Below are 15,373 nucleotides of genomic sequence, written 5' to 3'. Positions count from 1 at the left end.
CATAAGAATTACATTGCCAAAATAATCATAGGATGTTACCGTAACTCAATTACCTTACTACAGGCTCGGCACCAGCCACATACATTGGAACTGGTGGGTTTGAACCCAGCCCTGCCAAACAACAATGGCAACTACAACCAAAAAACAGCCAGGCATTGTGGTGGTTACCTGTAATCTCAGCTACTTGGGAGGCTGAGGCAAGAGAATTGCTTAAGCCCAAGAGTTTGAGGTTACTGTGAGCTGTGATGCCACAGCACTCTACTGAGGGCACCATAGTGAGACTCTGTCTCAAAAAGCAAACGAACACACAGAAAAAAAGAATTCTTACCTTACTACAGTGTGAGTACAAACAATAAACTCTGGCCTTGAATTCCACTGATGATAAGTGATATAATAATGAGTTTGAAGCCAAATCCACTGTTGCCCTTTGGTCAGGAACCTATAATAACATGATTTGCCTTTCCCATATTGCATTACTAAAAAGAAAAGAGGAAAAATATTTTTTTAATCCATATTACTAATTATGAAGAATCTGGTTTTTAACAAAAAGCTATCATTTAAATTTAACTCTACACATACAATTCATTTTCTGGTTTTTCTTTTTTTTTTATTGTTGGGGATTCATTGAGGGTACAATAAGCCAGTTACACTGATTGCAATTGTTAGGTAAAGTCCCTCTTGCAATCATGTCTTGCCCCCATAAAGTGTGACACACACTAAGGCCCCACCCCCCTCCCTCCATCCCTCTTTCTGCTTCCCCCCCGACGCATTTAATTTTAAACCTTAACTAACCAAAATCAGAATACCTTCACTATTTAAAATAACTGTTAAGTACACTAGTTCCCAAAATATGTGGGACAGATTCTATGTTCTGAAGCCTTTTACCAGATTTAAAGTTAAAAATAGGCTTTGTGGTTAAATTAATTTGGGAAATTTTTTGTTAAATAGGTGTCTTTACTCTTCTCAAAACCTTGAGTATGCTAATGTATGTGAAAATTCTTTAAAAGATTATGAAGTGTTTTCTAGTCTTCCTTGACTATAACGTCCTTTTTTCCTTTTTTTTAATGGGCTGGCATTCAGTGGAACAAACCTAGGAAATGCTAGTCAGCGATCTCTCTCTTTTTCTCTCTCACTCACTCTCTCTCAATGAGGAAACCAAGGTCTACACACATTAACTTACTGTCCAAAGTTACTCAGCTTGTTAAGAGAGAGCAAGGTCTTTTTGTGACATCATGGTACTTAGTGTCCTTATCACTTAAGAGTCAATAATATTTTCTTTTGCGCTGAAATGACTTTACTCTGAAATTTGTCTATATAGGTGGTATCATACAACATTCGTTTATTTTTATAGAGACGTTTATTAAAGCAGTAAAAGATATCATGAAAGTGTCTTAAATATCTAATTAGGCTTCAGCAAACACTCAAGAGGATAGGATTTGTGGGGAGGATCGGAGAAACAAAACCTATTGTCAAAATAAAACTCTAAAACAAAAAATGAACAGATGTGGTGAAAGTATAGGCCTCGAATCCTATCTTGTCACTACCACCAGCAAGCCATGGGATGATGGGCGAATTACTAAGCCTTACTGTGTCTCATCTACTCATGAAGATAACAGTGCTGAACAATGGAAATAATACATGTAAAGTGTGTAGGACAGTGTCTGGTACAATGAACCGGTAACACTCCTGCTGCCAACAGTAATAATAAATAGCAGGTAATACTGAGTGCTCACTATGAGCTTTCTAAGACAAATAGTTCCAAATATGTGCCCAGCTCCTGGAAAGGCTTACATGCCTACAAATCAAAATTTATGAAATAGTATCCTAAAAGTTTGATATAGTTTTATCATTTTCCAGAGGTATCTTCTCTTCAAATATAGAGCTTATACATTTCAGGACAAGGTATATTAGATGCCATTTCATAAAACTGTACTTAATATTATAAACTGAAATACGCAAAATATGAATACATTTAATTTAAACTTGATCTATGATCACAGATTGGTTATACAAATAATGCAAAAATCTTCTAATACTTTCCAAAACTACAAGAATGATTATAAATCTGAATTTTATCAATTTCCATTAATAGGACAGAATTTCTGTTCACATGATTTAAAAAGTTATCACCAGAAATATTAAAATCTACTTACAGTGTTCATGACATTTTGCCAAATTTTCTAGGTCATCCACATGATAGTAATCATAGCCTGACGTTCCCAGAACTTCAAATGGCAAATATCCTATTATGGGTGGTGCCCTACATTCACGTAAAACAGTAAGTATTATAAGTTTTTCCATAATAAATACTCCAACTAGAAATCAAATCTGAGGGGCTTTATATTTTTAAAAATGGGTAACAGATTTCAAAGTCTTGATCTGAAAAAGTTTGTCTTTGAAATCCACTATTTTCAAAGAATTATACGACAATTACTTTTTATGGAATTTAAAAATGGAGTTACCTGTGATCTAGAAATAGAAACTTCCACTCTAAACTATGTCTAGATGTGAACTCCTCATTGGGCTCTTCAACAGTGCACATTTCCTACAAAGAAATCAACAGTTCAATTCAGAAATACTGTCCTGTATTCTTAGAAGACAAAATATTGTTAGACATAAAAGTCATTAATAGGTAACTTTTCCCTAAATTTTTAAATGCATTTTAATTTTCTAGTACCAAAGGATGTGGCAACACATAATCCTTAGATGCAGGCTTCTAGGCTAAGTACTTCTCACACTACATTTTCCATTCACTCACATGGCTTTAAACCCTAATTCTGAATTCAGACCTCTCTCATGAATTACCACAGTTCCATATTTCTAATTGCTGAGATATCTCCACACATCTCAAACTCAGTATGTCCTAAAATGAACTAATTGCCTCACTCTTTGTATCTAGTTACACAATTTCCCATCTCATTAATGGACATACAGTGTACAACACAGAAATCTGACAGTCATAACACTCTTTTTTATCTTTTACCATCTAAGTGGCCACTACTAAATCCTTTCAATTTTACTTTCTATATATTTAAAAGATCTATTCTATCCTACCATCTTCAGTGCCTTAGACTGGACCTTGCCATCACTGATTCCCATTGCTGCTATAATGTTCAACAGACTCCCTGTCTTCAATTCATCTTCTCTTCTGGGTCCACAATCTCTCTTACCAATACTCAAATATGGTTATATAACTTTCCTGCTTAAAAATGGTTCCTCATGCTAGAGTCTGCACCATCGAGGAAACAACAAAGAAAGAAACAAATTTCACTTCCGGTTTCTGTCTGCCTTCAATTCTCCCTACCCCTCCACACACACGGTAACCCCAGAATCTAGTCATACAAAACAATGCATCACAACCTGCCCCTCTCCCTCCAACGCCCGTCTGCAGCACAATGTACCACGTGAGAGCTTGGACCTTGAAAGGAAAAGAATTAGAATCAAGTACCAGTTCTATCACTAAGAGCTAAAATTGTGGACAACTAACTTCCCTAAGCCTCAATTTCCTTATAATACAAAATGGGGATCATAATAGCATCCGCCTCTTTCGGTTGTTATAAAAATTAAGTGAGATAAGCTGGGCGCAGTGGCTCATTCCTATAATCCTAGCACTTTGGAAGGCCGAGGTGGGTAGATTGCCTGAGCTCACAGGTTCGAGACCAGCCTGAGCAAGAGCGAGACCCCCATCTCTAAAAATAGCCAGGTGTTGTGGTGGATGTCTGTAGACCCAGCTACTTGGGAGGCTGAGGCAAGAGAATCACCTTGAGCCCAAGAGTTTGAGATTGCTGTGAGCTATGATGCCACAGGATTCTACCAAGGATGATAGAGTGGAACTCTGTCTCAAAAAAACCCTAATTGAATGAGATAATGTATGTAAAATATATAGCATATAGTAAGCACTCAAATGTCAGCCACTGCTATTATTCCTAAGATCCAAACATGCAGAGCAAGGCTAGTTCAGGGTCTCTGAGCTGCTGATTCAGTGCTTTGTTCTATCCTGTGGGATCTCCCTGAACTTTAAATTTCAGGCTGGCTCTTTTCTAGTCACGTTCTAGTGGCTGAGCTATTTCACTTTCCCACATGCCTACTAATGTTATCTGCATGTTTGCGCCCTGGAAATAAAAATAAATTATTTAATTAAATTTTAAAGTAGAGGAGGTAAATTATATGTAGTAAAAAGCTACTCGGACATTTCAAAGAAAATCTCAAAAACAATCTTTTAAAAAATTACCTAGAGCTTTGGACTTGCCCCTTTAATGAAGATAGGGAATCATAAACAAAGGCATCGTAAAATTTTGCACAATAGGGCAACAGTGACATACAACCACTGGTTAACTGCAAAGGACATATATTAAAAAATTAGTGACATAATTTAATGTGTGTTTTAGTAATTCATTCTTTCAAAAATATTATGATCATGCATATTTAATGGCTCCTAGTCATTACTACTTCAGTGTTAACAGAAAGTTTCAGTCTTTCTGGAGATAACAAAAAATTATATAATTCCCATAACATGAACTGAAATCTCCTTTGGAAAATAAAATTAAAAACATACCTTGATGAACTGAGGTGTAGCTAACCTGACAGTAGCTACAAAACAAATTCTATCTTCATACGAAGGCCTATGTGTGCGTTGTATAGTTCCTTCAAAACCATTGTGTGCTGAAGTGGATACTGCAACAATAAGGAAGTATGTGTCATCAGTTATTCCAGTAAAACCTTGTTGTTACTAATACTCAAATATCTATGTCTTTAAGAGCTTAGAAAAATACCAAGTTAAAACGCTTTGTAAGAGAAGCATTTTAACTCACCACTGTTTAAAGATTTGAAATTTCCTATAAATTTCACATATTCATAGGTAGATGGCTCCTTTGGGTCTATTGTTCCTCGAAGCATATGACAACGGAATTCTAACTGATTTTTTGCTGAAATAAGACATAAAAAAATCATGTATTTCTGATAAATAACAATGAATATTACATGAAATAAGGTTATAAAAGTTGTACGTTTATAACCATTATTTTCTTCAACAAAAGTCCTCAATGACATTTTATTAAGCCCACAAAAGTGGAGTGCTCCTTAATAAAGAAAACAAATCTTCCAATATAGTCAACTTAATGTTTCCCCACTTATGTCTGTCCTTCCTTCTCATTCCTAAGTCCAATTTCAGGGAAAGGTTTTGCTTCCATTCTAAAGCTAATGCCTCTATCTCCATCTTGAACAGTCTTTCCTATTTTCTTGAAGCCAGGGCCACACCACTGTTATTCATTCCTTTAGCATCTACACATTTTTCTCTTTGAGTCCTTCCATTCTACTTTTAAATTTTCTGAGGTCTTCCCATCTCAAAGTTTTAGGTGCTAATTGTCTTAGACAATCTTGCGTATATTTATTTCCCTCAACTTTGAGCACTGGGTTGTCCCCTCACACCTCTGTGGTAATCACTCTGGTTGTCCCCTCACCCTTCTGTGGTGATCACTCTGGTTGTCCCCTCACACTCTGTGGCGATCACTCTGGTTGTCCCCTCACACTTGGTAGTTATCACTCTGGTGAAGAGCCCTAACACCAGCACCACCAGCTTCTCACATTCTTCCTCATTGTCACCTCTTCTTAAAGTTTATGCCATCCCCACAGCATGTATTTACCTTCCTATGTTGCTGACAAATTCCATCTCTTCTGTTGATCTGTCTTCAAACTAGGGGCTTTTATAAAGGTTCTTTTGATCTTGATCTTTTGTTACCCTTTATAAATTGAAAGGCCTTTGCAAGCTTATTTCCACCTAGATCTCTCTCCCCAACTCTAATGTTTTACCTTAGATAAAGTCTCACGTCATTATTTGCTTTTAGGACATTAGCACTTGACTGTCCCAGCAGTAACTTAAACTCAAAATACTTGGAAGTGAATTTATCCCTCTTTCTTATAAAGTCAGCTGTCTACCTTTGTCCTATATATGCTTATTCCCCAGCTTAGAAACCATACTAATTTGGTCTGTTCTCTTCCCATTACAAGTTCCAAATCTAAACCTGCTATTTATTTCACCAAGGAAGCTCAAAGTCATTCTTTTCCAATTGAGCACATACTGCCACAAATTTAGTGCAGTTGGAAATCATGCGCCCAGATAACTGAAAAAATCTGCTCATTATGCCTCCACACTCTTGCCACTCTGATCATCCTTCACTCGCTACATCAACCTTGTGCTCTCAAGTCATTATCATGATAGATGCGTGACTCAACAGGTTCAAAACATATTTTTTGTCCAAACCTTTCTCCATTAATGACACTTAGCACTTGAGCCTAACATAAAGTCCCACTGAATTAATTAGTATTCATATACTTTCTTCTTTACCCTTATTCCTACAGCTAGGATTACACAGTTTTTCTTTATGTCCCCAGTTTGGTGGTCCTTTTCAAAATTTTCTACTTGAGTGATTTTTAATTTAATTTTTTTTAGTCTCACTACCTCCTGGGCTGTATCTTCCAACCCAGATGATGAAAGTGGAAGCAACAAGCCAGGTGCAGTGGCTCATGCCTATAATCCCAGCAGCACTCTGGAAGGCAGAACTAAGGGGATCACTTGAGCTCAGGAGTTTGAGACCAGCCTGAGCAAGAGCAAGACCTCATTTCTACTAAAAATAGAAAAAATGAGCCAGGCATCCTGGTGCATGTCTGTAGTCCCAGCTTCTTGAGAGGCCAAGGCAGGAGAGTGGATTGCTTAACTCTAGGAGTTTGAGGTTGCTGTGAGCTATAATGACGCCACTGTATGCCACCTACCTAGGGTGACAGAGTTAAACTCTATCCCAAAAAACAAACAAACCAAAAAGGAAGTGGGGCTTTCGTAAGCAATGTACTGCTAATCTTTCTAGGTCAGAGGTGCTGGTGAGAAATGCTTAACAATTGACTTCCAGGGAGGTGGGAAAAGGGGGCATAGTCACTGTACTCGGCAACAGGGCCAATGTGGTCATCAGCATAGTATGACCCACTAGGTCGCTTATTGTATGTAACAAATCCATAGGAACAAAACTGGTAAGTAACTTCACTAAGGTGTCACTTGATCTGTATAGTGGGAAATCTCCACATCTGGTGAGCACAGCTTGACTTAGGCCACCATGACAGAGAAATCAAAGGCCCATGCTCAAGTCCCAAACTCAAAGCCTCTTAACGAAGGAGAAGCCAGATAAGCTTGGTGTATGATCTTACTACTGCCAAGTGTCCCTCCCAGTCATCTTCAAAAAATCCCTCCACTATGTACCTGAGTGTCCCCCACCTTGAGACAGAGTCTTACTCTGTTGCCTAGGCTATTGTACCATGGCCTAGCTCACAGCAGCCTCAAACTTCTGGGTTTGAGTGTGATCCTCCTGCCTCAGCCTCCTGACTGAGACTACAAGCGCCAGTCATGACACTAGCTAAGAGATGAGGTCTCAGTCTTGTTCAAGATAGTCTGGCCTGGTCCTCAAGTGATTTTGTTCTTTTCCAGACCATAAAACCATTAAATTCTCCTTTGTTGGCTTGCTGACTGTATAAAAAAAAATAAAAATTTAATTCCTTAGTATGAAATGTTAGGCCCTTTATAATTCTCTAGACAAAAATCATACCCATATGTATCACTTCACCTTCATTATGGTCAAAATGACCTGAATTTTTTGAACAATTTCTCCACATTTAACTCACATTTATTCCACTGTCATGAAAATTTTCTATGGGAGATCTTTTCTTTTTTTTTTTGGTCTATCACTTGGTCAACTAGAGGACCAGCAAGCCATCTGAGTAGACTTTTCTCTATCAAAAAGTATTATTGCCATTCTGACCTCTGTTCTAGGAAGCAGGAGCCTAAGGTCTTTCTATTTGCCAAAGGCTTTTTCTCAGTTCTCCAGCCAATTCTGCCCTTAGTAGGGTCTCTGAGGCAGACTCCTCCTTTGTGTTCACGCTCCTTTGTGTTCACTCCTCCTTTGTGTACCACACTCCCCCAAGGTTCCACCTTTCTAATTCTCCTCTCCTTATTCTGCATATTTACCTCAAGCAATGTCATTCAATCAAATACTCTTCATAGGCATCTGTTATATGCAGCCCAAATCTTTCTCATAAGTACCAGACTAGTCTCCTAGTGTCACATAAACTTGCTTTTATAGCAATTATAACAGGCTTTAAATGAATTCTCCTGCTCTCTAGTTTCTCTCAACAGTCTCTGCACAGCTACGTGTTCTGTCAAAGAGATATTTTCATATAAACTTACACGTGTGTGGATATGTGCACGTCTGCATTGAGTGTGAGACAGTGAATATGCTACACATTGGAGGTTCAAATACAAACAATCATTAAGATGATTAATGTCAATATTAGCAGTTTAAGACTAAATAATGAAAACAGTGATTAAAGATAGTTAATAGCCAAATACAGTTCTCTCAAAGTTCTGTATTTTATACAGGGTAATGGAGTACAGAAGATGAAGTGTTCTGGTCAAATTAATTTGTTTGTGGAACCTAGTGGCCCAGCATAGTGGCTCACACCTATAATCCCAGCACTGTGGAAGGCTGGGGCAGAACAATCACTTGAGCCTAGAAGTTTGAGACTATGGTGAGCTGTGACTATGCCACCACTGTGCTCCAGCCTGGGTGCCAGAGTGAGACCCTGTCTCTTTAAAACAAAAAAGAATCAGTAAAAATGACTCATCATAACAGTATTTTGTGTTTCCTGACGGCAGGGGCTGTTTGCAACTTGGCACTTCTAGGACACAGCACTTGTGCCGGCAAAATAGATGCATCCAATAAATGATTGTTTAATTCCGTTTAATTAGTAAAGTAGATAATTTATCATTACATTTAATAATTTTTTCAAATACAGAAACTTTTTCTCACAGTCTGAGTGTTTAACTGGTAAGTGATGGTGAAAATTGGATGACTTAATTTTCTTTCACTAAAATATAATAAGATTTTATTTCAAAATTATAAGAATATATTGCCAGGTTCCACTTTTGTATAAAATAGTTTTATACAAACTAATGGAATATATGTGGTCTTAATTTATTATATATTCCATTAGTTTATTATTTATTCCATTAGTTTGTATTAGTGGAATATAATGGAATATTTTATATATATATTCCAATATAATTAATGGAATAAATGTGGTCTTTATCATAACAAACAGATGGGATTTTAATATACTATAGAATGGATTTCAGACTTTTAATATGGTCACTTTCCATTTTATATAATTTAAAAATATTTATAAAGGACCTAATCAGGTAAATGGAACAATGTTGTGTATTAATTTAGTTGAACATGTCTGTGTTTTCCACAAACCTGCAAAGCAAAAGGCAACGCGGCTAAATATAACATCTGGCTTTTTGCTGAACAGCTACTACTTACATTTTAAATATTCAGGGGTTAATGAATCACTTTCCAGCAGATGCGTAGAGAGTATTTTATAAACCTCTGAATGTTCCCCCTCTGGGATAAAATTAAATATACTTTGATCCACAAGATCAGACTGAAAAAGAAATTTTTAACGGTAAAATAATTGTAGTGACTCAGAGACAATTATTTTCAAAACATACCATCATGAGTAAGCAGTAGAGGAGCACGTGGCCGACCCCCGATTACCTGTGAAACCCAACAAACGTCAAGTCACAGACCACGTCTCAAAAATAAGACTGAGTGGCTGGAAGGTCAACATTACCTTTATGACTCTGATCCTAGTGGCACTTGATCTATGAGACTTACACGCTTAATAATTATTTGCAAAGTTGTGTTTGACCAACTTTTACATTTTAAAATCCAATAGGACAAAGAGAGCAAATTACAAAAATCTTTGACTATATGACACAGTCTTTCCATATATTCAAACCCATGGTAAACAGTGGTATATGCTACTGCAAAAGACAAGTAACAGGCTAACTAAAGAGGAAGTCTGACTTTGGTGCAATTTCAATTGTCTAATGTACCCTTCCTTATTTCATCTTTTCCAGCATCTTGTATCCCATTGGTAAAGCCTTACTTTTGGCTACCCCTCCCTCAAAAAAGGGCAACTAATATACTAAGCATTATAATTCTTGCTAACATATGGCTTCAGTCATGACTCATCATCCACGATTCATTAATCCCTAATCAACAGTCATCTGACAAATGTTAGGTTGCCTACACTGTGCGATGGGTGTGGAATTCACACACGAATAAGACAGCACCACAGAAAAGAAGACTTCTGTCACATCACGTCTGTTACTAAATCCACTCCCTTCTACCTGGTTTCTATTTTCAAACTGCTTTTGGAATCCTAAGTGTACTGAGGTGGTATTCTCAGGAATGTGGACAAGAGCAAGGCGGCAAGTGGAAAGGAGCTGTGAGGCAGGGCTCTGGGTCCTGTTCCCACATTCATTTTATTCTGTTTTTATTTTATATATGTTTTATTTTATATATCTATAAAGATTTTGTTTGAAGGACTCTGCTTAAAAACAAAAAGCAGCACAGCTAAGGATATGATGACAACCAAAGCAAACAGACAACTTTCAGAATGGGAAAGGATATTTGCATATTACAAATCAGACAAAGGCGTGATAACTAGGATCTATAGAGAGCTCAAATTGATCAACACAAAAAGAGCTAACAATTCTATCTATTACTGGGACACAAACAGATCCTTCCTGAGGTACATAGATGAATGTCCAACAAACACTCCAAAAAATGCTCATCGTCCCTGATCATCTGAGAAATGCAAATCAAAACCACCCTGAGATATCACCTGTCCTAGTGAGAATGGCCCACATCACAAAGTCACAAAGCTGCAGATTCTAGTGCAGATGTGAAAGAGGGGAACACTTTTACACTACTGGTGGGACTGCAAACTAATACAACCTTTCTGGAAGGAAATATGGAGAATCCTCAAAGAACTCTAATTAGACCTCTCATTTGATCCTGCAATCCCATCACTGGGCATCTACCCAGAAGAAAAAAAATCCTTTTATTATAAGGACATTTGCACTAGACTGTTTATCGCAGCTCAATTTATAATTGCGGGAATGTGGAAACAACCTAAATGCCCACCAACGCAGAAATGGATCAACACGCTGTATATGTACACTATGGAATACTGTTCATAGTCTTCATCATTAAAAATGATGGAGACTTTACATCTTTTGTATTAACCTGGATGAAAGTAGAATACATTCTTCTTAGTAAAGCATCACAAGAATGAAGAAACAAGAATCTAATTCTAATACTCAATTAGAGTACTCTAGTACTCAATTCTAATATGAAACCAGTTGAAGATCTAATACACGCCCATGTAAGTGAAAAACTCAAAATCAATTCAAGGTGAGCGGCAGGGGAATGAGGAAGTGGGGAGAAAGGAGGAGGGAGAATGATGGATGTGGTCCCACCTAATGGGTGGGTTAGGGTGTATGGCACACCTCTTAGGGGTGGGACACAATTATAAGAGGGACTTTACCTGACAAATGCAAACATTATAATGTAATTCTTTGTACCCTCAATTAACCTCAAACAAGAAAACAAAAACAAAAAAGAAAGCCACTGGGGATAGTGAGAGAGGAGAAAGGGGTGTTTTCTATTCTCCCTACAAGCCATACATCCCCATCCTTTCCTCTGGCTTTTCTTTAGCCCTTCATGCCCACCTAGGAAGTGGGATGGCCTTTGCCCTCTCTCCACACAGCTGTATCCTCCATCTTTCAAAGAATGGTTCAAATTATATCCTTTGAAAAAGCATTTCCTTAAGAAAATAAAAAAAGAACAAGAAAGCATTTCCGTAAAACCATAATCCACATTCAAAATAACTCCTTTAATATTTATTACTCATATCATTTATTCCCCATTTAACATAAAATATAACTGTCAGTTGTAAGTCAGCCTTTTATGGGTTCTGCATCCATGCATTCAATGAACCATGGATCAAAGATATTTGGGAAAAAATGGATGACTGTCTGTATTGAACATGTACAGCCCTTTTCTTCTTGTCATTACTTCCTAAATAAGAATATAACAATTATTAGCGATGTGTAAATCTAAAATGATTCTAAAATAAAACATGTTTTTAAAAAATCCAGAAGGAAATGGGGAAGGTGAGGAGGGTTTTTATTCTGGGGGGAATATTAATAATCAAACACTTGATTCAAATAGTTAGATCCTTCGAGAACGATCCCACTTCCTTGTTCCTCTGTCCCCCACCTTGAACTGATTTGAGTTTTTCTCTTACGTGGGCGTGTATTAGATCATCTACCGGCTTCATATTAGAATTGAGCACATTGAATTCTTGCTTCTCCGTTCTTGTGAATATCAAATCTTCCTTCACTAAAGATCCACCACCAGTGGGCTATCAGGAAGCAGACACCCATGGCAGGGAGTCTACTTGCTTTCCCACACTCTGGACATCACTAAGGGCCTCTCTGAGAAATCAGCTAGCTCCTCGGGATGCAGAGAGAAAGCACATAAGAAGTTTACAACTACCGTAACTGTCCAAACAAATAGAAAACTGATTTCTTATAAATGTCACCATGGTAAGGTGACCTGTACAAGGTAACAGTAGAACAGAGGAATGGCGTTTAGTCCTAAATGGAGTTCAAGTAAAATGCTAAGAAGCAGGCTTTTAAAAAGTGTGAACACATTGCAAATGCTGTTCTGATTAGGACTAAGTTACAGTTTTTATAAATACGTAACTTTAAAAAAACCCAACACAGGGCGGTGCCTGTGGCTGAAAGGAGTAGGGAGCCGGCCCCATATTCCAGAGGTGGTGGGTTCAAACCCGGTCCCGGCCAAAAACTGCAAAACAACAACAACAACAACAACAACAACAAAAAAAAAAAAAACCAACACAATTGTCTATGGTTTAAAAACATTATTATAGTTGTTTTCAATTATAATTATAATCTTTATCTTAATCTTACAAAGGAATAATTTCCTTGGGTTTTCTTGCTATGCAAATTTTTTTTACATTGCCCAGAAAATTCTATCAGTCTGTCTTTTTCTCTACCTACTTTAGTTTACTTACATGTTGCTATAATTTCATGTTTTACTCTCAGACAAGTTTTTAGATGTTGAGCTTATCCTGCTATTTGAGCTTACTAGAAAATAAAGCCCCAGGCCAGGTACAGTGGTTCATGTCTGTAATCACTGCACTTTGGGTGGCTGAAGCAAGAGAATCACTTGAGGTCAAGAGTTCAAAATCAACCTAAGCATGACTCTATATCTACAAACAACAGAAAAGTCAGACAGGTAAGGTGGCATGTGCCTATAGTCCAGGTTATTCTTCCAGCTAGTGGGAAGGCTGAGGCAAGAGGATGGCTTGAATACAGGAGTTTGAGGTTGCTGTGAGCTGTGATGATGCCACGGCACTCTAGCCTAGCCGACTGAGCAAACCTGTTCTCAAAAAGAAAAGAAAGTCCCTAGAAAAGTAGTAAAGTCAAGTTAAATCTTTTTAACTTTTTAAAGTCAAGTTAATCTTCTTTTAATTTACACATCTTTCTGTGTAAATCATAGAAATTAGAAAATTACCTATTGCCTGGCTTTCAGTAAGAAACTGCCCTGTTAGGTCCGGACACAAACATAAAGTCTACTCTCTTGATAAAAAAGTATGAAGTGTCAAAGTAATCAGAGGGAGGAAAATATCACTTTCATTGTCTCTTGGAAGAGATACTTACATACCAGACTACTCTGCATTGTTAGACAGAAAAGTACTTTTTTGTTTTGTTTTTTGCAGTTTCTGGCTGGGGCTGGATTTGAACCCGCCACCTCCGGCATATGGGGCTAGCGCCCTACTCCTTTGAGCCACAGGTGCCACCTGACAGACAAGTATTTTAAAAGTAATGTACGAATAACTTTAGAATATTTGTACCGTGAGCTCCATCTTAATAAGAACATTATATATTTAATAAAACTGCAAATGCTAGCCCCCCCCAAACCCAACAACTATAGCACAGCACCTACTCTAGTGTCTGGCATAGAGTAGATATGCAATAAACACACTTTAGTAAAAAAGCAAGAGCACAATTCAGGTATTCACCATCCTGATCAAAATTATACAATACACTTTTTTTTTAATTTCCACCCTATTGGTCCTATTATATGACTGAATATGGTCATTATGACCAATATGGTCAATATGGTTCAAGTCACATAGCATGAAAGTTCTGTATCTACTAGTTGGTGTGTGGTATAGTCATGAACTGCACAACAGCACATCCATCAACGGTGGACACATACATCAGGAAGGTTCCATAAGATTACAGTACTGTCTAAAAATTCCTATTGTCTAGTGATATCGTAGCTGTCATGATGTCGTAGCTCAAGGCATTACTCACGTGTTTACAGTGATGCTCTTGTCAGCAGGCCTAGTGCACTGCCAGTCTAGCAATACAACTGTACACAGTACACAGTACACAATTACAATAAACTACTATGTCACTGGCTTATGTATTACAGTATGCTTTTTGCGATTATTTTAAATTATACTCCTTGTATATATATATATTTAAAAGTAAATGTAAAACAGCCTCAGACAGGTCTTGCAGGGGGTATGTGTATTCCCAAAAGAAGGCATTATTTTCACAGGAGATGACAGCTCCATGAATGTTACTGCCCTTGAAGACCTTCCAGTGGGACAGGATGGGGAGGTGTAAGATAGTGATATTAATGATCATTGTTGGCCTAGTCTAATGTGTTATCATCTCTTCGCTTTTGATAAAAAAGTTTAAAAAGTCAAGAAAACAATACAACTTTTAAAAATAAAAAAAGAGCTTATAGTTTGTCCAGCTGTACAATGTATTTTAAGCTAAATGTTATAACAAAAGAATCAAAATGCTTTTAAAAATTAAAAAGTTTATAAAATAAAGTTATGGTGAGCTAAAGTTAATTTATTCTTGAAAAAGAAAAAAATTATAAATTTAAGGTAGTATAAATGTACTGTGTCTATAAAGAAATGGACAGTGATATCCTAGGCCTTCACATTCACTCACTACTCACTGACTAACTCAGAGCAATTTCCAGTCCTGCAAGCCCCATTCACAATAAATGACCTAAACAGATGGAACTTTTTTTCCTTTCATACTACATTTTTATTGTACCTTTTCAATGAGATACGCAAATACTTACCAATGCCTTACAACTGCTTACAGTGTTAGTACAGTAAAATGCTGCATAGACTTATCAGCCTAGGAGCAACAGGCCACTTCAGCAGACAGCTGAGGTGTGCAGCAGGCTACAACACACAGCTGAGGTGTGCGGCGGGCTACACCATCTGACTTATGCTGTGATGCTAAGTACTCAACAACAGTGAAACTCCCTGATGACACATTTCTCAGAACATATTTTTATTAAACGATGTGTGACTGTAGCTGAATATTAAATCAATACAGATTCAAGTCATGACTGACCTG

At 37.3% G+C, this 15,373-nt stretch overlaps 1 protein-coding gene across 9 annotated transcripts in view; it reads right to left on the bottom strand.

Annotated features, from left to right (window-relative positions):
* The window catches only part of CLOCK (clock circadian regulator), a 128,545-nt gene that overhangs the window by 14,892 nt on the left and 98,280 nt on the right, over positions 1–15,373 (bottom strand). For 8 of the 9 annotated variants that reach the window (XM_053577536.1, XM_053577535.1, XM_053577538.1 and 5 more), the window contains 6 exons: positions 9,363–9,483; positions 4,812–4,925; positions 4,556–4,674; positions 2,463–2,545; positions 2,154–2,260; positions 329–476 (listed from right to left, as the gene is read on the bottom strand). In XM_053577536.1, coding sequence (XP_053433511.1) covers positions 329–476; positions 2,154–2,260; positions 2,463–2,545; positions 4,556–4,674; positions 4,812–4,925; positions 9,363–9,483 — 692 coding nt within the window. The remainder of the gene's footprint in view (positions 1–328; positions 477–2,153; positions 2,261–2,462; positions 2,546–4,555; positions 4,675–4,811; positions 4,926–9,362; positions 9,484–15,373) is intronic. The other variant, XM_053577540.1, reaches the window with a different exon arrangement.

Source organism: Nycticebus coucang, chromosome 23 (genome assembly GCF_027406575.1).
Source record: "Nycticebus coucang isolate mNycCou1 chromosome 23, mNycCou1.pri, whole genome shotgun sequence".
NCBI classification, from domain to species: Eukaryota; Metazoa; Chordata; class Mammalia; order Primates; family Lorisidae; genus Nycticebus; species Nycticebus coucang.
Note: the sequence above shows the minus strand (reverse complement) of the source record. Positions and strands in the feature narration are given on the sequence as shown.